Source organism: Arachis stenosperma, chromosome 3 (genome assembly GCF_014773155.1).
Source record: "Arachis stenosperma cultivar V10309 chromosome 3, arast.V10309.gnm1.PFL2, whole genome shotgun sequence".
Classification (NCBI taxonomy): Eukaryota; Viridiplantae; Streptophyta; class Magnoliopsida; order Fabales; family Fabaceae; genus Arachis; species Arachis stenosperma.
The window spans coordinates 170,286,689-170,311,548 of NC_080379.1; the positions used below are offsets into that span (position 1 = coordinate 170,286,689).

General features: G+C 34.1%; 3 protein-coding genes across 5 annotated transcripts; all 3 read left to right on the top strand.

The window, feature by feature from the left end:
- The first annotated feature begins 661 nt into the window (after nucleotides 1-661).
- Nucleotides 662-6,783, top strand: LOC130967893 (putative ABC transporter C family member 15). Of its 2 annotated transcripts, none has more exons than XM_057892934.1 (11): nucleotides 662-770; nucleotides 1,079-1,939; nucleotides 2,031-3,460; nucleotides 3,568-3,654; nucleotides 3,744-4,337; nucleotides 4,429-4,593; nucleotides 4,677-4,971; nucleotides 5,251-5,771; nucleotides 5,849-5,912; nucleotides 6,048-6,287; nucleotides 6,390-6,783. In XM_057892934.1, coding segments are annotated over exons 1-11 (4,362 nt in total). In that variant the 5' UTR covers nucleotides 662-769; the 3' UTR covers nucleotides 6,494-6,783. The 2 variants fall into 2 exon arrangements, with proteins under 2 accessions (XP_057748917.1, XP_057748918.1); XM_057892935.1 differs by lacking the exon at nucleotides 662-770 and adding an exon at nucleotides 773-924.
- A 3,923-nt stretch (nucleotides 6,784-10,706) lies between these two features.
- On the top strand, nucleotides 10,707-15,123 carry LOC130969353 (uncharacterized). Its single transcript, XM_057895027.1, has 7 exons — nucleotides 10,707-11,028; nucleotides 11,745-11,901; nucleotides 11,999-12,135; nucleotides 12,721-13,073; nucleotides 13,430-13,526; nucleotides 13,610-13,891; nucleotides 14,009-15,123. The coding sequence occupies exons 2-7, from the start codon at nucleotides 11,784-11,786 to the stop codon at nucleotides 14,996-14,998; spliced, it is 1,977 nt and encodes a 658-aa protein (XP_057751010.1). The 5' UTR covers nucleotides 10,707-11,028; nucleotides 11,745-11,783; the 3' UTR covers nucleotides 14,999-15,123.
- A 5,453-nt stretch (nucleotides 15,124-20,576) lies between these two features.
- Nucleotides 20,577-23,934, top strand: LOC130969568 (uncharacterized). 2 transcript variants are annotated; one of them, XM_057895349.1, is made up of 3 exons: nucleotides 20,586-20,763; nucleotides 21,140-21,843; nucleotides 22,527-23,934. In XM_057895349.1, exons 2-3 carry the CDS (start codon nucleotides 21,154-21,156, stop codon nucleotides 23,760-23,762), a joined length of 1,926 nt encoding a protein of 641 aa, XP_057751332.1. In that variant the 5' UTR covers nucleotides 20,586-20,763; nucleotides 21,140-21,153; the 3' UTR covers nucleotides 23,763-23,934. The 2 variants fall into 2 exon arrangements, with proteins under 2 accessions (XP_057751331.1, XP_057751332.1); XM_057895348.1 differs by having other exon boundaries at nucleotides 20,577-21,843.
- The last annotated feature ends 926 nt before the right edge of the window (nucleotides 23,935-24,860 follow it).

A 24,860-nucleotide genomic window follows, 5' to 3' on the forward strand; every position in this document is an offset into this window, starting at 1 on the left:
TTTTCTCTTTCTATTCAAAACTTTTTCCATCGCTAACTAAAGACATGTTCATATATATCTTATTTTTAGAATGATCAAGAAATGCATGATTACATTTTTGTTTTATCCGTAGAAAACTAACCACATGTGCGTAGAAAGATGGAAGAATAAAAAAGTACAACAAAGGTATAGAACCATTGTTAAGAAAAGGAAATAATAGTTGATGAGATTAAGTTTCCTTTTAATTTTGTACTAAAAATTTAGTGACAGCACTATACATTATGATCATATATGATGATGACCTGTTAATAGGTGAAGATTGAATAATTATGAAAAAATGATTATACCAAAATATATTAAAATCAAGAAGGCGAATCTGCCAACGATAATACCGACATTAAAATTATTGCAATGAAGGAACTTTACATGTATATCAAATCGAATAAATTAATTCCCGAAACTGATTGCGAAATAAATGTTAATAGTTTTATTTTAAAGTGATAAATACAGAAGTATATGATATGATATTTAAGTACTATCAACATTCAACAACCATGTACCTAGGTAGTAGTACACAAGAATCTCAGCGGATTTTTGAGATTGCTTGATAGCGATTTCTACGACGGAGATTCTTTATATGAGACTATGCAATATACAATTGGGTCCAAATTTTATCATCTAACGGACTCTCAGGTATCAACTTTATGTAAAGTCGACTGCAGCTGAGTTTTCACCAAGAAAAAATTATGATAACAGCAAATACCAAACACGTGATGCTCCAATAACAGCAAGTAATTTCTCATTTATATGCCTCTGACTTTTCATTCTCTAGTTCCAATGCCTATGCTCTAATGCTCCATTCAAAACCATTCGCCGCTCTTTAGCACCCACTTGTAAATTCTTCATATTTCCAAAAAAGTTTTCAACACTTCAACTTAATTTCAGGTTTGAATGCATTATGCAATATCTATATATACTCCTCAACTTTATTCTTATTTATCTTTTTCAAACAAAAAATAATGCGATTTCCAAGTGGAATTGATTGATTGAGGAAACTTTTCTTTGATGTTTACTCTTCTGCTGTCTCTGAACTTTTCAGTGTTTCCTTCAACTTCAACCATGGCCATTGTGGATACTCTGCTTGTAACAGCCAATGTGGCATTCTTCTATGCAATTCTGATATGGCTGCTTCTTCACACTTTGAGACAAAGCAAGCTTCAACGTGCTGTGTTTCTCCAACAAGGACCAAAATTCTTCTCCATTATCACTCTCCTATTCAATTTCATTCTTACCCTTTTAACTATAGCTTTTGCAGTTCATGAATATAGGACTAATAAAATAGTGAGATATAGTTCTGTTACATTTGCTCTAACATGGGTTATGGCAAGCTTGGTTTCATTCTATTCAATGAAGAAGACAACAAGAGATAACAAAAGATTCCCTTTTGTTCTGGTTCTCTGGTGGGTCTGGGCCAGTATCATAGAGGCAATCTCGGTTTCTATTGGACTAATGAAGAACAACTTGGAATACTTGGACTTCTGGAATTTCTTGTCAGAGGATGATAACATAGTTGGTGTGGTTTCCTTGCCTATGTTGTTGTTGCTTTTGTGTTTGAATTTATGTGCAAGAGAAGAACAACACAGCACTGACATGGAGCAGCTCTTGGTTCACCCTGGAGAAGAAGATAATGATGATGATGATGAAGATGGAGAGAACTTCACAAATGCAGGCATTTGGAGCCAACTCACATTTCGATGGCTGAATCCCATTTTTAGAAAGGGTCGAGTTCAGAAGCTTGAGCTTTCTCACATTCCTGATGTTCCTCATTCTGAAACTGCAGAAAATGCTTCTTCCTTATTGGAAGAATCGCTTCGCAAACAGAAACTTGAAGGGGGTTCCTTGACTAAAGCTATAACCAATTCTGTGTGGAAGTCCTTGGCTTTAAATGCAGTTTTTGCCGGTATATTTTATTACTCTTTGGATGCTATGTACTTTTTTTTACATATATTGTTTATGGTGATTACTGATTTGTTTTTGTTCTATATTTGAAGGGGTTAATACAATTGCATCTTATATGGGTCCATTGTTGATTACATACTTTGTCAATTTCTTGGTGGATGATAATTCCAATTCAAGCATCCAATGCGGCCTCATTCTTGCATTCATATTCTTCCTCTCAAAGACATTGGAGTCACTGAGCCAAAGACAATGGTACTTTGGTGCTCAGAGAATTGGAATTCGAGTGCGCGCGGCTCTTATGACTCTAATTTACAGCAAGTCCTTAATGATCAAGTGTGCAGGGCCAACCCATGGAAAAATCATAAACTTGGTGAATGTGGATGTTGAAAGAATTGGGGATTTCTGCTGGTACATTCATGGAGTTTGGTTGCTTCCAGTTCAGGTTATTTTGGCCTTAGTGATATTGTACATAAACTTGGGATTCTTGCCTTCAATTTCTGCACTTGCTGTCACCATTTTGGTTATGGTGTGTAACACACCTTTGGCCAATATGCAAGAAAAGTTACACTCCAAGATCATGGAAACTAAGGATACAAGAATCAAGATGACTTCAGAGATAATGAAGAACATAAGGATACTGAAGTTGCATTCATGGGAATCTACATTCTTACAGAAACTCCTCCAATTGAGAGACACTGAGAAGAGTTGGCTGCAGAAGTACCTCTACACTTGCTCAGCAGTAGCCACTCTTTTCTGGACTTCTCCAACTTTGGTTTCTGTTGTTACTTTCGGCATCTGCATACTGGTGAACACAGAACTGACTGCGGCTACTGTCCTCTCGGCCTTGGCAACTTTTCGGATTCTTCAGGAACCAATCTACAATCTTCCTGAGCTGATTTCCATGATAGCTCAAACAAAAGTCTCTCTTGATCGAATCCAAGAGTTGATCAATGAAGAGGATCAGAACCAGTTTATGAACAAGCACACTTCGAAAGATTCATCTATTGTTATTGAAATCAAGCCAAGTGAATATGCTTGGGAAACAAGTGATGGAACCAACAAGAAACCAACAATTCAAATCACAGAAAACTTGAAGATAAAGAAAGGTCAGAAGGTAGCAGTTTGTGGTTCAGTGGGGTCTGGAAAATCAAGCTTACTTTGTTGTATGCTTGGTGAGATTCCATTGGTTTCCGGGACTTTGATCAAAGTCTATGGAACAAGAAGTTATGTGCCACAGAGTCCCTGGATTCAATCAGGAACAATAAGAGAAAATATCCTGTTTGGAAAGGAAATGAACAAGGACTTCTATGAAAGTGTTTTGGATGGCTGTGCTTTGCATCAAGATATCAACATGTGGGGTGATGGAGATTTGAATCTTGTGGAGGAGAGGGGCATAAACTTAAGTGGAGGCCAGAAACAACGGATTCAACTCGCAAGAGCTGTTTACAATGATTCAGATATTTACTTCCTTGATGATCCTTTCAGTGCAGTTGATGCTCATACCGGAACTCATTTATTTAAAGTTAGTGCTGATTATTATTGAGCTTCTTGTTTCTCTTTTTTAATTATCTGTTATTTCAGCTTCATTTCTTTCAAAGTACTTCACTAAGAACTGGACATGCTGTACAGAAATGCCTTATGCAACTTTTGTCTGAGAAGACAGTTGTTTATGCTACTCATCAACTAGAATTTTTGGAAGCTGCAGATTTAATTCTGGTAAGCTTATACAAAACTTGTCTTTCAGTAGTGAAACTACTAATAAGTGTTTGCCTTGTCACCATTATTTAATTCCATTACTCCTTTAGGTAATGAAAGATGGAAAAATAGTGGAGTCAGGAAGGTATAAAGAACTCATAGCATGTCCCAACTGTGAATTTGTTCGACAAATGGCTGCTCATGAAGAAACAATAAACCAAATAAATCCATGGCATGAAGAGAACTCAATTAGCTGCAGGCCCCTTCAAAAGAATCAAATTGAAGTTGCTGAAGAGAATCTTCAAGAAAGCATAAGCAATTGGAAGAGAAACAAAGAAGAAGAAGCAGAGACCGGTCGAGTGAAATGGAGTGTTTACTCAACCTTTGTCACATCTGCATATAGAGGATCACTTGTTCCGGTCATTCTTCTCTGCCAGATTCTGTTTCAAGTGATGCAAATGGGAAGCAATTATTGGATTTCTTGGGCTGCAGAACAAACTGGGAGGGTAACCAAAGGGATGCTTATGGGAACATTTGTTCTTCTTTCTGGTGGAAGCTCTATCTTTATACTTGGAAGGACTGTTTTGATGGCAGTGGTGGCTGTTGAGACAGCTCAGCGTCTTTTTCATGGAATGATTACATCTGTTTTCAGAGCACCTGTTTCATTTTTTGATACCACACCATCAAGCAGAATCCTCAGTAGGGTCAGTTCATCTACTATTCTTTATATGTAATTATTATTATAATTTCTATTCATGTTTTAACCATTTTTCCTTCTGAATTTTGATGTTACAGTCATCAACAGATCAAAGTACAATTGACACAGACATACCATACAGATTAGCAGGGCTAGTGTTTGCACTAATTCAGTTGTTGAGTATTATCATGCTAATGTCGCAGGTCGCGTGGCAAGTCATCCTTGTGTTTCTTGTGGTGTTTGCTATCTCCATATGGTATCAGGTAAGTTCATTTCATAATGGATTCTCAATCTTATATGTAAATAATAATAATAATAGTAATAAAGCAAGTAATGTTCTTTGCAGGCTTATTACATTACTACTGCCAGGGAATTAGCCAGGATGGTAGGGATCAGAAAGGCCCCAATCTTGCATCATTTCTCAGAATCTATTGCTGGGGCCGCCACGATTCGTTGTTTCAATCAAGAACAAATATTCATGACCAAAATCAAGGATCTTGTTGATGAATACTCTAGAGTAGCCTTTCATAATTATGCCACCATGGAATGGTTGTCAGTCCGGATCAATTTTCTCTTCAATCTAGTCTTCTACTTTGTTCTCATCATCTTGGTTACTCTGCCAAGGTCTGCCATTGATCCCAGTAAGATCCTCCTTTCCCATTTAATCTTTAACATTAGCAATTACAAACATCATACATGAATGTGAGAACCAGTCTTCTTTGAGAGTTACTAGTTCATAATTAACTTAAGAAAAGAAAATTAATTTTCTAGATTAGTCCCTAATCTGTATTTGATCTTTCTAGATTTGATATTTTGGATGATATACAATACTTGACAAATCACAAAAGAAGTAACAATCAATGAAGTTGCTTTCACTGCATTTATGCCCTAAACAATTGATTGCTTCCTCTGATTTGCAGGCTTGGCAGGTCTGGTAGCTACTTATGGTTTGAACTTGAATGTACTTCAGGCTTGGGTCATATGGAACCTTTGCAATGTTGAGAACAAGATGATATCTGTTGAGAGAATATTGCAATTCTCTAGCATACCAAGTGAAGCACCACTGATAATCCAAGATTGTAGGCCTGAACCAGAGTGGCCTATGGAAGGGAAAATTGAGCTTCAGAATATTCATATTCAGTATGATCCGGCTGGTCCTATGGTTCTCAAAGGTGTCACTTGCACATTCCCGGGGCAAAAGAAGATCGGAGTAGTAGGAAGGACAGGGAGTGGAAAATCAACTCTGGTGCAAGCCCTTTTTCGAGTAGTGGAGCCTTTGGAAGGAAAGATACTAATAGATGGAGTACATATTTCCAAGATTGGTCTGCAGGATTTAAGATCTAAGCTTGGTATAATTCCTCAAGACCCAACCTTGTTTCTAGGCACTGTTAGGACTAACTTGGATCCTCTAGAACAACATGCGGATAAAGAACTCTGGGAGGTTAGCATTATAGAACTATTTTGCTAGAAAATATTTGATATTTATATGGAACTGATAAAGAAAATTTTGCTCTTCAGGTTCTCAAGAAGTGCCATCTTGCTGAAATTGTAAGGCAGGATCCAAGACTTCTTGATGCACCAGGTAAAATACTTAAGAAAACAAAAAGAATACATTACACCATTCAGGAGTGTAACTGTGACAAGCCTTAAAAGTATTTTTGTGCTTATTATGTTTAGTTCTATCCATTTGACATTGGTTGAATTTGTTCAATGTTAGTGGCTGAGAATGGAGAAAATTGGAGCGTTGGACAAAGGCAACTCGTTTGTCTTGCTAGGCTGCTATTGAAGAAGAGAAGGATTCTGGTTCTAGATGAGGCAACAGCATCTATTGACACTGCAACTGACAATTTAATTCAAAAGACTATTAGAGAAGAAACTAGTGAATGCACAGTGATTACTGTAGCACATAGAATCCCTACAGTTATTGATAATGACTTGGTTTTGGTCCTTGATGAAGGTACATGAACATTCATTATGCACCTCAATATATTAGATCATAATATCAATGATAATCAAACCTAGGAAAGCACATATCTCATAACATTGATGATGTTTACAGGGACAATTGCAGAGTATGATGAACCAGATCAGTTGCTGCAGAACAATACTTCATCTTTCTCAAAGTTGGTTTCAGAATTTTTGAGGAGATCATCCCCCAAGTAGTTGCCAAAAAAGGACACAGAAACCAGACACTTGTACATATTTGAAAGCTTAAACAGCAATTGACAAGGAGCTCAAGAAATGTTGGTTGATTACTTTGTCAACTTTATGAAGGTTAATACAAATACAGATTCCAGATTCCACAAGCTTAGACAATAGTTTCTACCTAGTGTCTTTTTTATTATGTTCATAATCCTAATCCGATACCTTGTTCACTAATTCAACAGAGACAAGTGCATTTTACACAGTTGTTACTTATTGCAGTGTCTCTTCTATTCATGATTGTTCTTAAAATGGCAAAGGACAAATTTTTTTGTATTGTTATTTTTCAAACTAAATAACAATAATTTGAATAAATTTGATTGACAAATAACTTTACATTGATATAATAAAAATCACAATTTTTTTAAGAAATTGGATTATACTGAAAAATAAAAAACAAATTAATATTATCCAAATTGTAATAAATTACATTGATTTTATCTCTTAAATCAATCCAATCAGTATTGCAGACATGGTCTTATCTCATTAGTAATGACAACAAGATATGCATAATAATAAAAATAAAAATAAAAAATTTTAAAATATATATTTTATCAAATAATTATTTTATTTATTTATAAAATAAAATCAGTGTTTAGCATGTATATTCAAAGTATAGGACAATCTATCCTTTATTTCCAAAAATTAAAATAAAATATTACTGAATAAAATCTTTTCTAAATCAATGCAAGCTGATTGTATCATATAATTATGCATTAATTTTTTTTTTTGTCACTAAAATTGAACCGAGTCACATTATTTAAAGAATTCGTGATATTGAATTTAAATAAAGATTATTTTTTCAAGGAGAGATATAAAACCATTTTTTTTGTTACCGAGATTATTATTGTAACATTTGAGAATCCAGTGATTTGGATGATAGCAGAAAGGTTAAATCCTATTTGTGTTAATAATAGTGTGAATGGCAGTACTTATGGAAATGTTCCAATGATGAGCAACTCTGAATTTGTTGGGCAACATGATCATGTTTTCAGGGAGCTCCTGCTCTAATGCCATGGATGGTAGTAAGCCGTTTGATGTAAGTTAGTTGTTGATGTTAACTTGTTATTAACTTATTACTTCTCCTATCGAATAATCCACGTTTTTATTTTATTTTATATTTTTTCAATAGCAAATGATCTCTTGAAAACTTCATATATGTAGTCATTGCTATTAAAATTGCTTGTGAATTTTCTTTCAGTAAAACGATCACGGATAACTGTCAGAAGCACAACACATAAATTGGAGGAAATATAGGAAAAAATTTTACTCCAATTTTTTGTGTTAATTATCCTCAATTTTATTTAATTTTTTAAAAAATAAATTATTTTTGTACAAAAATACTTTTTAGTAAAAATTTTAAAAAATAAATTATTTTGTACAAAAATATTCTTTAACAAAAATTTAAATTTTTATAATTAATTTTTGTTTATTAAAATATCTTTTAATAAATTATTTTTCTTGTGCCTAAATTGTATTTTTATCAAAATATTTTTTAAAATATCTTTTAATGATTACATGATTTTTTTTTATTAAAATACCCTTTAATAATTTTAGTTTTATCAAAAAAAATTTTAACAATATTTTTTTGTATGTTTAACTATTAATCTCATGATATCAATGCATATTATTAAATATCGTTTTACAAGTTTGGTTTAACATTTTTTTATATTTTTTCTATTAGTATCACGGAAAGAACATCTTCCTTTCTTACAAATCTTTCTCTACAAATTGAGTAAAGCCGTAAGATCATTGCTGATGATAATGATACATTGCTAAGCATTTTGGTTTGTGCAACGGAATCAATGCACGAACAAGGGACAGTTTATGCTCTTCTTTCAATGGCAAAGCGAAACCATTAATGATGCTGCCCAGTATTTCAAGGAACTCAGCAATCCCATTATGTTTCTCCGTCTCAAAAATCAAACTGAAGAAGACATTATTGATGGCTTTCCTAATGAAAGGGCGATGAACCATGAACTTCCCATAGATGCGATGCAAAGTCATCTTTAAATACTCCCTTTCTCTGGGATCTTCGAAGTCAAAAAACAACGGTGCACAACCTTAGCTTCTTCACAAACAAGGCCTGCTTCTCAGAACTGTAAACATCCCCGAATGTAGGCAATGGTTCGTCATAGAGACACATCAAATCCCCATTCAAATCCGATGATGCAATATTACCCTGATTCTGATGATGCCCTGCATCTAAAGCAGAGTTTCCATGCAATGCAGAAGAAGAATTCCCCTGTTTTGAATGAACATGGTTTCCACTTCCACCATGTTCAGAACCTTTGGATGACTTACGAGGAAGCTTATTGGGTATTGCTTGATAGCCGCGAGCACGGTCCATTTGGTTCGGGTTTAAGGTAAAATTAGAATTGAACCGATCAAAATATAATTGGTTTGATTTGGTTTGGATTTATATTTTTTTGTATATATATTCGAACCAAATTAAACCAATTAAAAACAGATTGGTTCGGTTTGAATAATTGGATACTTGATGACTTTGATATTCGTAAAAAAAATCAGATTTTTATTTTAAAAATTTAACAAGTATAATAAATATGTAACATCAATAGAAATAATCTAAATATATTAAACACCAAATACATTAAAAACTAAACTCATTAAAATCTAAACATATTAATAGTGAATAATCTCTATCTAATGGAAATACAAAAGTACAATAGAAATATTAGAAGCTAAATACAAAAGTCTAGTGAATAATCTTTTAAAGAAACTAAAATCAAAACTCATTAAAATCTAAATATTAGAATTTAAATATAAAAGGCCAATAGAAATATTTGTCTAGTTTTTAAAGTGTTAAGGTTACGAGTTGCAAAACTCACTAAAAATCATATTTTTTATTTTTTTTATTTAATTAATATATATTTAGGTTCATGGGTTAAATCGGATTCTGCACCTATAGAACCGATATCCGAACCGATTAATAACAAATGTCATCGGTTTGGTTCGAGTTGGACTCGATTACCCGTTGATTCCAAAACCAATTTAATTAATTTAGTTCGAGTTCAAACGGGTAATTGGGTACCCACTACCCGTGCTGACCTTACTGTTTGATCATAATAACAATAATAACAACAATGATTTAAAATGAGAAAACTAACACCCTCCAACAAATCCGAAAAAACAACACCAATCCTTGAAGCTTCCCTCGTAATATAAGAATAACTCAATGAAATACAATCATGTTATGAACCAAACAGACACAAAGGTGGTTGTTTTCTGTTGCATAACGTGTTTTCTTATGCAGAAAGAGGATAAAGTAAAGAAAAGATATATTCATGTGGGTATCAAAAGGACCAATAAAACAAAAAAAAAAATTACACTATTAACTAAATATATTTATAAAAATTTATTAATTTTGTCAATTTTTTTAATTATAAAAATTCTATTCCTAATATGATTAGTGACTAAATTAATAGATTTTTATAAACATATTTAGTCAATGTCTAATTGAACATGTAATATGTCATATATGCTATCAGTTAATATTTCATATCATCAATCGTTGACGAAAATTGTGAGTAGAGTAACTGAATGACAGATATGATTAATTTGTAATCTTTGAAAAATCAATTTGATTAAAAAAATCTTTTAAGAATAAATTTGAAAAATGTGTTATTTTTCAGAGACTAATTTATCTATTAACCCATATTCTAAATCTTAAACTTAAATTTAAAATCGTAAATCATAAATTATAAATTCTATCTCTTAATTTAGTTTTTTTTGTTTATTTTCAAATTCTTTAAGTTTGAATATTTTATTATTTTTTATTTTGAACGTTTTGTTTTAATGAAAAATTATTATTGAATATTTTATTAGTTGAAAAGAGTTGGCTCCTAGTTAATTCTAACCGTAATACTACACATTTAAATCTTTTTATGAACATAATCCAACAAAGTTAAATAATAAGATTTGACTAGTTATCAAATCCGACTCAATCCTGCTGGTTTGATCGAAAACCTGGTCATTTGGCCGGGCCGAACTACCCATTGGATCAATCATGTATCAAACCTGCTGAAATCTAGGTTGACTCGGCTGGTTTTCATAAAAACTAACGATCCGACCGGTTTATTTGACCCGGACCGGGTCATGATTTTTATTTTCTTAATGAACGGCGTCTCCATACCCCCCTCCCCGCTTTTTCCCCCTTTCCCTCTCTGATGCCCCAATTGCTGAAGATCACCTCAGCCCCCAACGGTATCTCCTCTCTCGACTGTCTTTCTTGGTTTCTCGTCACTCTCTCCCACGAGCTCAAGCTCTCGTCAGCTCGTCTCGTATCCGCTGTCAAGCTCTCGTCAACTCAATCTCTCCCTTCCCTGCGCTTCACGGTCTCGGTCTCGCACCTGGTCTCGATCTCTCCCTTCCCTACGCTCTTCGTTGTCGTCTTCTTGCTTCGAGCCTTGCCTTCAGCTTCTCCCTCGCCATCAGCTTCACGGTCGCCATCAGCTTCCTTCGCGCAACCCGATTTGGTGAGTTCCCCATGTTCTTTCTGTTTCAATTTTGTTGCTGCATCACTGCCCTTTGATTTTGTTGCTGAAAGTTGAATGTGTTGCTGAAATTTGTTACTGATTATCATGAAGCTTGAATTTGTTGTTGACTTGCTAAAATAATCACTAGCTTAACTTTGCTTAAGTTTGTTAGTTGCCGAAAATCATTACTGAGTTTATTGAAGTGCTGTTTTGCTAAATAATCACTTAGTTAAATTTCTTTGTTGTTGTCAATCTGTAAATCATGTTGAATTTGTTACTTATTATCATCACTGAAGATTGAATCTATTGTAGTCTTGCTGAAATAATCACTTATCTAAATTTTTTGTTGTTGTAAATCTGAAAATCATCTCGAGATAAATTTTGTTGCTAAATTATTATAGTTGAATTTGTTGTTAAAAGTGAGGTTTATGCTCTCTGCAATTGTTAAGTTAAATTGTTGTCCCATACTTTCTGTTTGTATTATTATGAATTATTTTTGGTATTGATTTGTGAAAGATACACAAAGGTAGATATAGATGCAAATCAAAATGAAGGAAATGTTGGTCAAGCTTCAAATTTGTTTTATGAAGATATATATGCTGACTTTCAGTTCTCCTCTTGAATTTGATTTACTGATTGTGTTATCTTTTGTTTTTTCTTGTTCTTTAAATTGAGAAAGTATTTATAAGCTGCTATTCCACCCAAACATTATGCAGATAAAATCAATAGCGAAGGAAGCGGCGTGATTCTAACCTATGGCTCCGAAGGCAAAACCCTCTCAGCCTCCTCCTCCCCTGGAAGATCTGTTCACCACCCTCGACAGGCACATCAACTCCTTCTCCTTCGACAACGCGATCAAACTCGCAGACCAGAGTCCGTTCCGTTTCCACTCTTCAACTTACGCCTCTTCTGTTCTTCTTTTTGCTTCTGTATTTTCCCTAATCTGTGTTGCTGTTTTGATCATTGTCAGTTTTGGTGGTTGCACCCGCCGATGAAGACGCCCTCCGATGCAAGATTGTGGCGCTCATCAAGGACGACCGCCTCGACCTCGCACTCTCCGCCATTCGATCTTCTCGCACCCATCTCCCTGATTTCGATTTCCTTAAGGTTCCTGCTTTTGTGTTTCGTTCCTTATTTCATTGAACTGTGATTTTAGATTTCTCTTGACAGATTTTATTTCAAGTTTGGCTGAGAGATAGAATTGCTCAAAGATTGTAAGTTCTAGGATGTATATTTATTAGTGGGTAAAGTTTGAATTAAGCGAAGACTGGAATTCTGAATTGAGGGATACAAGTGAGATAGGGAGAAAGAAAAAATGAGGGTGCTTATGAACTCTTTTAGAGCAATGCTATATGACCAACAAATATTATCATTTTTTGCTGGTACTAGGCCAGCAATAATTTGCACCCGTATTTACACGGGTTTTGCACACAAGAACATATAGTTTGCACCTATATTTACCAGAGTTTGCACATATGCACCCACATTTTTTTAGAATTTACGCACATGAATTAATAAAATTTATTTGTTAAAGACAATTTAATGTTTGTGTTGGTCAAATGATGGCCAAATATACTAAAAATTGCTAGCCTCCAAGAGTTTCTCTTCATTTTATACATTTTTACATGATCTTAATGGAATATGTAAATACTCACATTGAGGATTGTATTTTCCTTTGCTATTTCTAAATAGGCATACTGCTTATACAGACAAAACAAGTTGAATGAAGCTTTGGAGTCTTTGAAAACACAAGAGAGAACAACTGAAACTATGCTTTTGGAAGCTCAGATTTTGTACCGTCTTGGGAAGATGGATGCTTGCCTGGATATCTACCAGAAGCTCCAAAAATCCAAGATTGATAACTTGGAAATAAATTGTGTTGCCAGCCTAGTTATGGGCGGGAGGTCATCCGAAGTTCAAGGACTTCTGGATTCACTTCGGGTTAAAGCAACAAGTAGCTTTGAATTGGCATACAATACTGCTTGTTCTTTAATTGAAAGGAAAAAGTACACAGATGCAGAACAACTCCTGTTGTCAGGCCGAAGGTGATATTATCTTTTCTTTTCCCCAGTTAGGTATTTAAAACGACATTGATTATATCTTTATTGAATCCCTTTTGGAGGGCAATCCCTTTTGGAGGGCATTGTGCAACAGTAATACTTGAAATTTTCAATTGAGTTGCAGTATATACTGAGTAGTCAGTAGCTAAGCATAAGAAATGAAGCACAAATAGATTATATGGTTTGATTGTTTTAGTTTTTTCTTTGATCTGGTCTTTGTTTTTATGCCTCAGATACTGGTGTATTGTTTGATAGTTTATGACCTATTAACAAAAGTTTATTGACTGGGGAATTATCCAAGAGTAACATATACTTATCTTTGTTAATGTATATTGGATCAGAATTGGTCAAGAGGTCCTGATGGAAGATAACTTGCCTGATGATGAGATAGAAAGTGAATTGGCTCCACTAGCTGTACAATTGGCCTATGTCCAACAGGTAAAAAGAGAATGATTTTGCAGTTTTCAAGCATATGTTGCTGTTGAACTAGCCAGGAATATTAATTATTCATTGATGAACAGCTTCTTGGGCGTAAACAAGATGCTATTGAAGCTTATATAGACATCATTAAACGAGATATGGCTGATGAATCATCAATTGCAGTGGCAGTGAACAATCTTGTTTCACTGAGGGGTCCAAAAGATGTTTCTGATAGCCTAAGGAAACTTGATCGGCTCAAAGACAAAGAGGCACAGAACTTTCAGCTTGCTAGTGAACTGGACTTGAAACTTCCAGCAAAAGAAAAGGAAGCAATATATGCAAATAGGGTCCTTTTACTTCTTCATGCTAATAAGATGGACCAGGTCTTTCATCTCTCTGTCTCGTCTTCTCCTCCTTGAATCATCAATTATTACTACTTAGCTTTAAATTTTTGTAAGGGAGCATACTCTTTATACATTATGTACTATCAAAATTTACAGGCCCGAGAACTTGTTTCCAGATTGCCAGACATGTTTCCGGAAAGTGTGATACCTATATTGCTGCAAGCTGCTGTCCTAGTTAGAGAGAACAAAGTTGGAAAGGCGGAGGAATTACTAGCACAATTTGCTGGGAAGTACCCTGAGAAGTCCAAGGTTGTTCACTTGGCCAGGGCTCAGGTGGCTGCTGCTGCTGGTCACCCACATATTGCAGCCGATTCCGTGGCTAAGATATCAGATATCCAACACATGCCTGCTACTGTTGCCACCCTTGTCTCTTTAAAAGAACGTGCTAGTGACATTGAGGGTGCAGCTGCTGTGCTTGATTCTGCTATCAAATGGTGGTCTAATGCTATGACTGAGGACAATAAGCTTAATATTATAATGCAAGAGGCTGCTTCATTCAAGATCAGGCATGGCAAGGAAGATGATGCTGCTAAACTCTATGAGGAGCTAGTTAAAAGCCAAGGAGGCATAGAAGCACTGGTTGGGCTGGTAACAACAGTTGCACGCACAGATGTCGATAAGGCAGAACTTTATGAGAAGCAATTGAAGGCCTTACCTGGTTTAAAGGAGATCGATGTGGACAGCTTGGAGCGAACTTCTGGAGTGAAACAAGTTGATGGTCCTGCTCATGTTGGGGTCACTGAATCACATGAAGAAGGAAAGAATAAGACAAAAGCTAAGAAAAAGAGAAAGAGAAAACCAAGGTATCCAAAAGGGTTTGACCCCGCAAATCCAGGTCCTCCCCCGGATCCTGAAAGGTGGCTTCCCAGGCGGGAGAGATCAACCTATAGGCCTAAGAGGAAGGACAAAAAAGCTGCTCAAGTGAGAGGTGCTCAGGGTGCTGTTGTCCGAGAAAAGCATGATGTTGGTTCTTCTTCCAACAACTCTAATCCAAAAGTAAGCCTGGCTGCTGCCTCTAAAGGAAGTAGTGGACCTTCTCAGCAAAGCAAGCCTTCATCCAAGTCAAGAAAGAAGTCAAGGAATTAACTAGAACTTTAACTAGAATTCGTGTTTTTTTCCTGAATTTTATTTATTTACGATAATGCTACTTTCAATGCCTAAGCTGAGAATATTATTTGGGTTCAATTTCAAAACCTTAAGTTTTGGTTCAATCATATCTTCTTTTGGCATATGTCCATGTGCAAGTTAGTCGTCATAGTTTGTTGCTTAATTTTGTTGGTATGAGAAATTCTTCAGGTAATTTCAACTCGGTGCAGAGATTATGCTAAGATATTCCCCAAATGATTATTCCCCAAATGATTATTTTAGGATTGAACTTTAAACACTCTGATCAAAATTTGAAATGATTGTAGCTGACTTCTACTTTGATAAATCACTTTGGATTTTGCTGCTTAGCTCTTGTGATGATTCCATCTGTATGGGTTGCTTTTATTAATGTGGCTTTCAAATGGAGCTTGATGAACTGTTTGCTTAGACTCTTCCAGGTTTACAAACCTTTATATGAATGGCAGGACCAACAATCGTCATGTATTATCTGACAAAGGCTGGAGAATTTAAATTTTTTTTAAGGAGAAAAAAAAACCAAATTGTATTAGTCCTTTTTTGTCTTAACTCTTAAGCAGTAGTCCTTTTTTGTATTAGTCCTTTATATTAATATTAATTAATAAATTGACATTGCTTTAACTTGTATAATACAAGGAAACCGCTATATACGCGTGGAGGTTCCAAATAATACTATCAGCATTTCAGCTTGTGTGCATATATTTTTCACAGCCTAAATAAGGATAATAAACAATCACCTTTAGGTGTGTGTGTTTGGATTGTCGTTTATCAAATTGGAGTTTGAATGAAAGTAATTTTATAGAATTGATTTTGGGTTGAAGTAAGTTTGTGTCAATATGATTTATGTTTGAAAAGTCAAAAATTTATTTATAGAAACATTGTCACCCAATTTAGAATCTCTCATTCCATCACCACAGATAATAGAACTCAATTTACTGCTAATTTTAAAATAAAACACAAGTTTACGTAGGTAGAACACCCTCAGGTCAACGGACAAGCTGAAGATGCAAACAAAGTCATATTGATTGGATTGAAGCAACGACTACAAGATAAAAAGGGAGCATGGACAGACGAGCTTCCTCAGGTTTTGTGGGCATATCGGGAAACTTCTCACTCAACAACAGGAGAATCACCTTTTTGACTTGCCTACAGTATGGAAGCCATGATTCCTGTAAAAATAATTGAGGAATCTTCAAGGGTCAGATTCTACGATGAAGTAGTCAATGTGCAAGCAGAAAGGGAAGAACTCGACTTCCTCCCAGAAGTTCGAGAAAAAGCTTGGATTAAAGAAGAAACATTGAAGTAAAGAATGGCTTTGAGGTACAACTAGAATGTAATCAAGAGAAGTTCTACCACGAACGACTTTATACTAATCCGAAATGATATTAGAATTCAGAAGTTGGGCGAGGAAAAGTTGGCTGTAAACTTGAAAGGACCTTAGGCGATTGTTGAAGTCTTAGGGAAGGGTTACTACAAATTGTCCAACTTACAAGGGAAAGAGCTCCCAAAGTCGTGGCACGAGTGTAACTTAAAGAGGTACTACAGCTAGGAAGCGCACATTGTTTCCTGGTACAATCTTTTTTTCAACTTTGTGGTTTTTCCTGAAAAGGATTTTCCTGAAGGAGATTTTAACGAGACACCATAACAAGGGCTAAGGGATAATAACTCTTAGTAACAAACCTATGTAAATCATTTTTTATCAATAACAATCCATTTTCTTTTTTACATTTTTCGTTTAAAGAATGTCGATAAAAAATGATTGGTCAAAATAGGAAGAAGCTATGAAAAAGTTAGACTTACTTGAAAAATGTGAAATTTTTGGACCTGTAGTCCGTACACTAGAAGATGTAGTACTTGTTGGATACAAATGTGTATTTGTGAGAAAACGAAATGAGAAAAATGAAGTTATACGCTTAAAGCTTGACTTGTGGCACAATATTTTTCACAAAGGCGCATTATAGATTATGAAGAAATATATTCTCCTGTAGCAGATGCAATAATATTGTGTTTTTTGATCAATTTATCCGCATACCATAAACTACATATACATCTAATGGATGTGGTGACAACTTATTTATACAGTTCGTTAGATTGTGGTATCTATATGAAAATTCCTAAAGGACTAAAGATATCTAAACCATTCAATAAATATTCGCAGGGGTTATATTCAATCAAATTACAAAGATATTCATATGGTCTAAAGCAATCTAGATGAATGTGGTATAATCATCTTACTAAGTATCTGGCTAAAAAGAAATTAAAAAATAATGATATTTGCCCATGTATTTTTGTAAAGAAATCTGTATCTGAATTTATTATAACTAGAATGAGATCTGCGCGATGCGCGGGATGGTAAATTAATGATAGTATATAATAAATATTAAAAATTATTATGTTTTGTATAAATAAATTAAATATGTGTAAATTGAAGTTAAATTTAGAAGGTATTTTATTTTAAATAATTTGTAGTACAAAAGATTTGGATGTTGGAGTTGTACAAAGTGACATTTTTATTTAGTGGTTTAATTTTTGCATTTGTTTTAATTGATAGACTTAGTCATCTTATGTGGCGCTCGTCCTCCTTTTTTTTTGTTAGAGTTGGTGCTTTCTTCTTTTTGTCGTAGGTTCTTGTGAAAACATGTTCTTTATGAATTATTGAGTTTGATGCACATTCTATTGTGTTATTTGGTTCCATCTTTGTATGTATGTTCTTCTTCCGAATATGTGTCTTGAGTTTGTATGGTTTTCTTTCTCCTTAATCTCTTGATGGGGTGCTGCTTCAATATCATTATTTTTCTGAAATGTCATTAGATTTGAAGCAGTTGTACCCAATAAGTTTTTTTACGTCGCTATCAAATAGTACAAAAGTTGTTGTAACACTTTGATCTAAAACCTTTAATTGAATTCTGAACCTAAAATAAGTATTGGGTTAGTAACTAATAATTTGATAGATGAGATTATGAAAAGTATATAGAGATACCTTATTGTTGGATATTGTGGTGTTTGATTACATATGCCACAAATGTAGTTGTTTCTTTTTTTTATATGCTTTCTTCTGACACTTTTTACATTTTAACATAGTTTCATCCTAATTTGTCATCAATTTCGTTTATAGTTGCTAAAATTGTGAAGATCTTTTCCTATTTCAATATTCAATTTATGTTATCATTAGGTATATGGTATTTGAGTAAGTATGAATATGTGATACATGTTGTGATTTTTTTTGTCATACCTGATCATCAGATTCTCATTGCATGGCCATTAGATCTTGGATAGTTATTCGATTTCTAATCGTTCTACTCTGAAAGAATGATACTCTATTGAGTAAGTTTGAAATGTTCAGTTCAAAAATAATTTTTGTGTGTGCTAAATTTGATGTTATGTAAAGGAATAGTGATAAGAGACTTATATATGTAGTTTAAATGGTATGAAATTTAAATACTTATAACGTAAAATTTATTATGATTAATAATATTATTATGATATTTGTAATAAATTAATTATGCGGTTATAAATTTATTGTATTGTTTATAACGGTAAGATATAATAAATATAGGAATATGAATTCAATGTATTTGTAGATTACAAATTTATTGGATTCTATTTTTTTAGTTTTTTATTTGTATATTTTATTTTTTTACTGATTTGGAAATAATAGTTGATTTGGTAAGAATTGAGTGGTTGATTTTAAAGTTGTGCCAAGTAAGCAATATTGCTGACATGGCATTAGTAGGAGGAAAGAAATATCTAAAAAATAATATGGTGCATGCTTATATATCTACTTTTATATATTAAGAATAGTTTGCTGTGTACATTGACGATTTAAATATCATTAAAACCCTGAAGAGATTCCAATAATTATAAAAACTCAAAGATGAGTTTTAGATAAAGAATCTTGAAAAGACTAAATTTTGTCTCGACCTCAGAAAACATCTTAAAGATATTTTATATGGATAAGTCACATTCATTAAATACATCAATGATCGTAAGATCTTTGGATGTGGAAAATGATCAATTCTGTCCCAAAGAAGAAAATAAAAGTATCCTTAATCTTGAAGTACTATATCTCAGTGTCATCGGAGCATTAATGTATATTGCTAATAATATACAACGTGACATATCTTTTGCTGTGAATTTACTAGTAAGGTATAGTTCCTCTCCAACAAAAAGACATTGGAATAGAATCAACCAAAATTTTCAATATCTTCATGGAACAATTGATATGAGACTGTTTTATCCATATGAATCCAAGTCACAATTAGTTGGATATGAAGATGTAGGATACTTGTCTGATCCACACAAAAGAAGATCTCAAATAGGATACATATTCACATATGGTGATACAACTATATCACGGAAGTCTACGAAACAGAGTTCAATCCAATATATTCTATCATCATGTGGACTGACTGATAGAAAAATAGTTTCAACTGTTCTGTTTGAAGATAATACAACATGCATTACTCAACTTAAGGGTGGACACATTAAAAGTGATAAAACAAAGCATATTTTTCGTAAATTCTTCTTCACTCGTAACCTTCAAAATCAAGAAACAATTGATATTCAACAGATCCGTTCAAGCGATAATCTGATAGATTTATTTACAAAGTCACTTTCAAAATATTCTTTTGAAAAATTGGTATATTAAATTGAGATGCACCAATTTTAAGATATTAAATAATATTGACAAGAGGAGAGAGATTGTACTTTTTTTTTTGTCAGATTTTTGTCCCTCTTAGATTTTTTTTTTTATAAGATTTTTAACGAGACCATCCTCTTAACAAATGATATTGAACTCTTTCTTTTTGTAATGATTTTTTTAATAAAATTTTAATGAGATATAATTCTAAATTAATATTAAAAAAAGTGTTGTGATATGAATGATATTCATTTAATGATATGTGATTTTTTTATTATTATATAGACAGGTTCAATTTTTCAATAAATAAAAAACTCAAATTCATTAATTCAATGAAGTTTAAAACTGTGAATTTAATACGTGTATAAATATAAAAAAAATATAAGACAAAATACATAATAATAATATATAAAACATGTTAATACTTGAGAGAATAAAATGTAATTTTTCATCTTTAATTTTATAAATAAAATTAAAATTAAATAAAAAAATAATAAAAAATAAAATTAAATACCGTACACTATCTAAATTTTTTTTTTATTGGAGAGATCCCACTCTGTAAAACACTCCTCTCCGTCTATTTATACACGAAAAAAAAAAACTCGGATAGATTTGCACCTTAAACTAGGAATAAAAAATTTTGTGCACTCTATGTGTTTGATCTTTTTTCCCGTATGTAACCGGCTACATGTGTGCTCCATGGTCTGCTGGTAAATGACAGAATCAAGTTTCCTCAAGTGAAAGTGAATGAAGACAAGCACCATAATGGTGGGGTCTATGATTCTTATAATAATTTATTAAAACATTATTTTGGCCTTGGTATTCACGGACCAGAGAATCATAATCTTCCTATGCCTTCCTTTTAACTTTTTCCTCCACCACCATGGATGAACAGTTTCATTGAACCTCACCCACAATTCCTTTCCTTTTGTCATCTAATGCACTATGCCAACACTTTATACTTGGTATCTTTCTGTATTTTTTTGCACTCTTTTTCCTTGCTAGCCACCAACTTCTTCATGCTATCCAGTTACGGCATCCTATAGTCCATAGTTTGGCTACCAATCTTGCACTATTCACTGTTCGCAAGGTTAATCTCATACCTTTGTTCCTTTTTTTTACCCCCCTACTTTTACTTTTCGACCTACTAGCTTTTCAGCAACTTTCAATCCAAGAGAATAAGCATATATTACTAGCTTTTCAACAACTTCCAATCCAAGAGAATAACTGAATAAGCATATATTTGCTTCTCTTAGTGCTGTGTGGTTTCACTTTATTCATTTATGTTCTGTTAGGTAAGTGCCATATACTAAACATAAACAAGATAGAAAATTTATGTTGTGTCTCTACCCCCCATTATGCCCAGTTTTCGAGTGAATATAGAAGATTATGGTGAGTTTTGTCTGAAGATATAGAATCTTGCCTGTTCTATTCTCCAAATAAGTTTGTGTCTTACAATGTTTTAGTTACTGGGGGTGTCATGGCTTCTCCATCATGCTTCCCTCTTCGTTGGGAGAGCACAGGAAACCAGTGGTGGTATGCAGCCCCCATTGATTGGGCTGCAGCAAATGGCCTCTATGATCTTGTTGCTGAGCTTCTCCACCTTGACACCAACCTCCTCATCAAGCTCACTTCCCTCCGTAGAATTCGCCGCCTCGAAGCCGTTTGGGATGATGAGGCTAAATTTGAAGATGTTGCAAGTTGCCGCTCCAAGGTTGCAAGGAACCTCATGCTTGAATGTGAGAACGGAAGAAGGGAACACAAGTACAACTCCCTCATCCGTGCTGGCTATGGTGGATGGCTTCTCTACACTGCAGCCTCAGCAGGGGATGTGGAATTTGTGAAGGAATTGTTGAGGAGAGACCCTTTGCTTGTTTTTGGTGAGGGAGAGTATGGTGTCACTGACATACTCTATGCTGCTGCAAGGAGCAAGAATTGTGTGGTGTTCAGGCTCTTGCTTGATTCTGCACTCTCTGGGAGTGAAGAACATCATGGTGATGGTGGTGTTTTCAAGAGAGAGATGGTGAATAGAGCAATTCATGCTGCTGCAAGAGGAGGGAATTGGGAAATGCTGAAGGAGCTTGTGGAAAATGTTTCTGAGATTTTGTGCTACAGAGATTCTCAAGGGTGTACTGTCTTGCATTCAGCAGCTGGCAGAGGCCAAGTTGAGGTGAGGCCAAACAAAATTCATGAGTTCTTCTACTTGTTTAATGTTGATCTTGGAAGAGAAATCATATGGGACATTACATATCAGATTCTTAGTGATTGTCCAAAATCTTTTAATAATTTTATGGATTACTTGAATACAGTTTTCTTCATTTGACCAGCTCAGTCTCAATAACCTTTAACTGTAAAAGGGAAAAAAAAAAGAAGTGAAAAGAGATGTATAATAATTCTCAAGAAGTATGCATTAAAACCTGCTCAGTCTGCTTTAAGTAGCAGCATGGTCCCCATAAATTGTGGTCTATGACTCTGGACCTTTTATGTAGAAAGTAGAAACTGTCCCACCCAGTCAAAGGTCTTAAAAATACAACTTTCGCAGTAAATCTAAGCACATCAAAGTTGTTAAAACTTGCTAGGAGTTTTGGGTTACATTTTGATGCTAATGTTACCATCTCTTTGGGATTATCACAAAATTTCTTACTTAGGGGAGAATGAAAAAGCATAAATCTTTTCTTGTTAGCAACATTGAACAGTGATCAGGTTCAAAGTTGACAGTGAATTGTAAGATTTTTAGTGCGATGTTCTAGTGTTCTTCTAATCCCGTAGAAATTCTTGTAATATCTTTTTGCACTTGATTTGGGGTTAGAAACCAATCATCCATATAACCTTGTACTTATTTTCATGATACAGGTAGTGAGAAACTTAATTGAGTCATCTGATATTATCAACTCAACTGATGTACAAGGCAATACAGCATTGCATGTGGCTTCTTACAGGGGTTACTTACCTGTGGTAGAGATTCTGGTTCAAGCATCACCCTCATTAGCATCCCTAACCAATCATTATGGAGATACTTTTCTTCACATGACAGTGGCTGGTTTCAGAAGCCCTGGATTCCGAAGACTAGACAAGCACACTGAGCTCATGAACCAATTGATTAGTGGAAAGATTGTGGACATGCAGGACATCATAAATATCAAGAACAATGATGGAAGAACAGCTCTTCATGTAGCTGTGATTCATAACATCCAATGTGAAATAGTGGAATTACTGATGTCTATTCCATCAATTGATTTGAACGTTCGCGATGCGGATGGCATGACCCCCTTGGATCATTTGAAGCAGAGGTCGAAATCAGCATCATCTGAAATCTTGATCAAGCAGTTGATTTCAGCCGGTGGCATCTCTAATTGTCAGGATTATATAGCAAGAAATACTCTTGTTACTCATCTGAAGAATCATGGCATTGTAACAAGTCCCGGCATTTCATTCAGGGTACCGGATGGTGAGATATTCTTGTACACAGGCATTGAGAAATCCTATGATGACAATTTTGATCAGGCAAGTGTGGAGTCAAATTCATGGTCAAGCAGTGAACCGCATGATTACAAGCTAGCTGATTCTCCACATTGCAGCAAGTCTAGTCCTATCAACGATGCGAAAAGGCGCTTAAAGTTCCTTTTCGGGAGGCCTAGAGGAAGAGAGACTAAAAAGGCAGTATCAGAAATTCAAGATGACGATTCTGTGGCTTCTTCTTGCATCTCAAGTAAAGAGTTGGAAGACATTCCAATTCCATTAAGGCAAAGATACTCAAAACTGTGTTCCCTTCCAAACAACAAGAGAACACTACCTATAATGACCAATCTCCCAAGTCCATCCAGTAGAAGTTATTTTGCTGCAGGCCTAATGCAAGGGGTAATTCAGGTAAAACCATATGTGCCTATTGCTAATGCTGCTCATTCAACTCATAGTCTTCAAGAACATAAGGGTGTTGATATAGATTGTTGTACACCACAGTTGAACTTCAGGCAGGGTTCCTTCAATAAGAAAATGATGAATAAGTATTTTTCTTTTGGAGCACAAGAGCAGGCTTTTGAGGGTGCAAATAGCTGCACTAGGACAAATCTCAGTTCTTTAGTTACATAAATGATATTCAGCATGAATCATTTTGTCAAAAAGAATATATTCTAGCTCAAGTTGTAATCATTTATGTTTGTTGGAGCTTATGTATTGATGATATAACATGTGCTCAATGTTCAACTGTATTTGAGAAGCCAACTCCAAATATGAGTAGGAATACTAATAAATGCTTCTCAACATTTACTTGTTGAAACTTGAAAGTTAGCTTTTGTATTTATATTCCTTATAAAATTTAAACTACAAATGAAAAATATAAAAACTAGTAATATAAACAATAATAAAAAAAAAAGTAATTCATTATTTTATATAGGAGAAAAGAGATAATAAAAGAGAAGAGAATTGCATTAAAATAATGAAGTACATTTCAATATATATATTAGACATTTGTATATTTTAATATAATTATAAATAAAAATATATGCATCTATATTTGTGTTGATTTTGACAAACAATTATTTTATTTTTAATGATTTCTACAGTTAATATTTAATCGAACCTTCTGGTGTTTATATGTCTACGCGAGGCATATACTTCTAGGTTTGGCCATTCATAAATCATAATATATGAATACATAGATTCACATATTAAAAAAAAAAAATTGAAGTAGTAAATAAATTCATATTAAAGCACTATCATTTATAACAAACCAATTATGCAACTAGTAATGCTAGATAGTCAAGAAGATTAAATACAAAATCAACCACCAATAAAACCATACAAGTAAAGTTTAGTTAATCAATACTAATACTTTTTTTTTTTTGGGTCACCTTCAAGAAACTCGGATAAATGTGACCATAACATATCAAAAAGGATCAGAAGTATGATACTTTGATCAAAATGTACGGTAGACCAAGCAATAATAAATAACTGAGAGAGAAAATAGGTGATGGTAGCAAGAAGTAATGCATCTGTTTTTCTATGTTTAGCTTACATTATCCAACTACCAGACATACTTTGCTACGGCAGTTACAGAATAACAGAACTGAAGACCGCGTCTTTTACCCGATTATAAAGATCTGTGTACTTATCCATATTATATATATAGCTTAACTAGTTTAGTTTGAACAAGATTTTGTTTGCAAATTAGAAATGACTAACGATTCA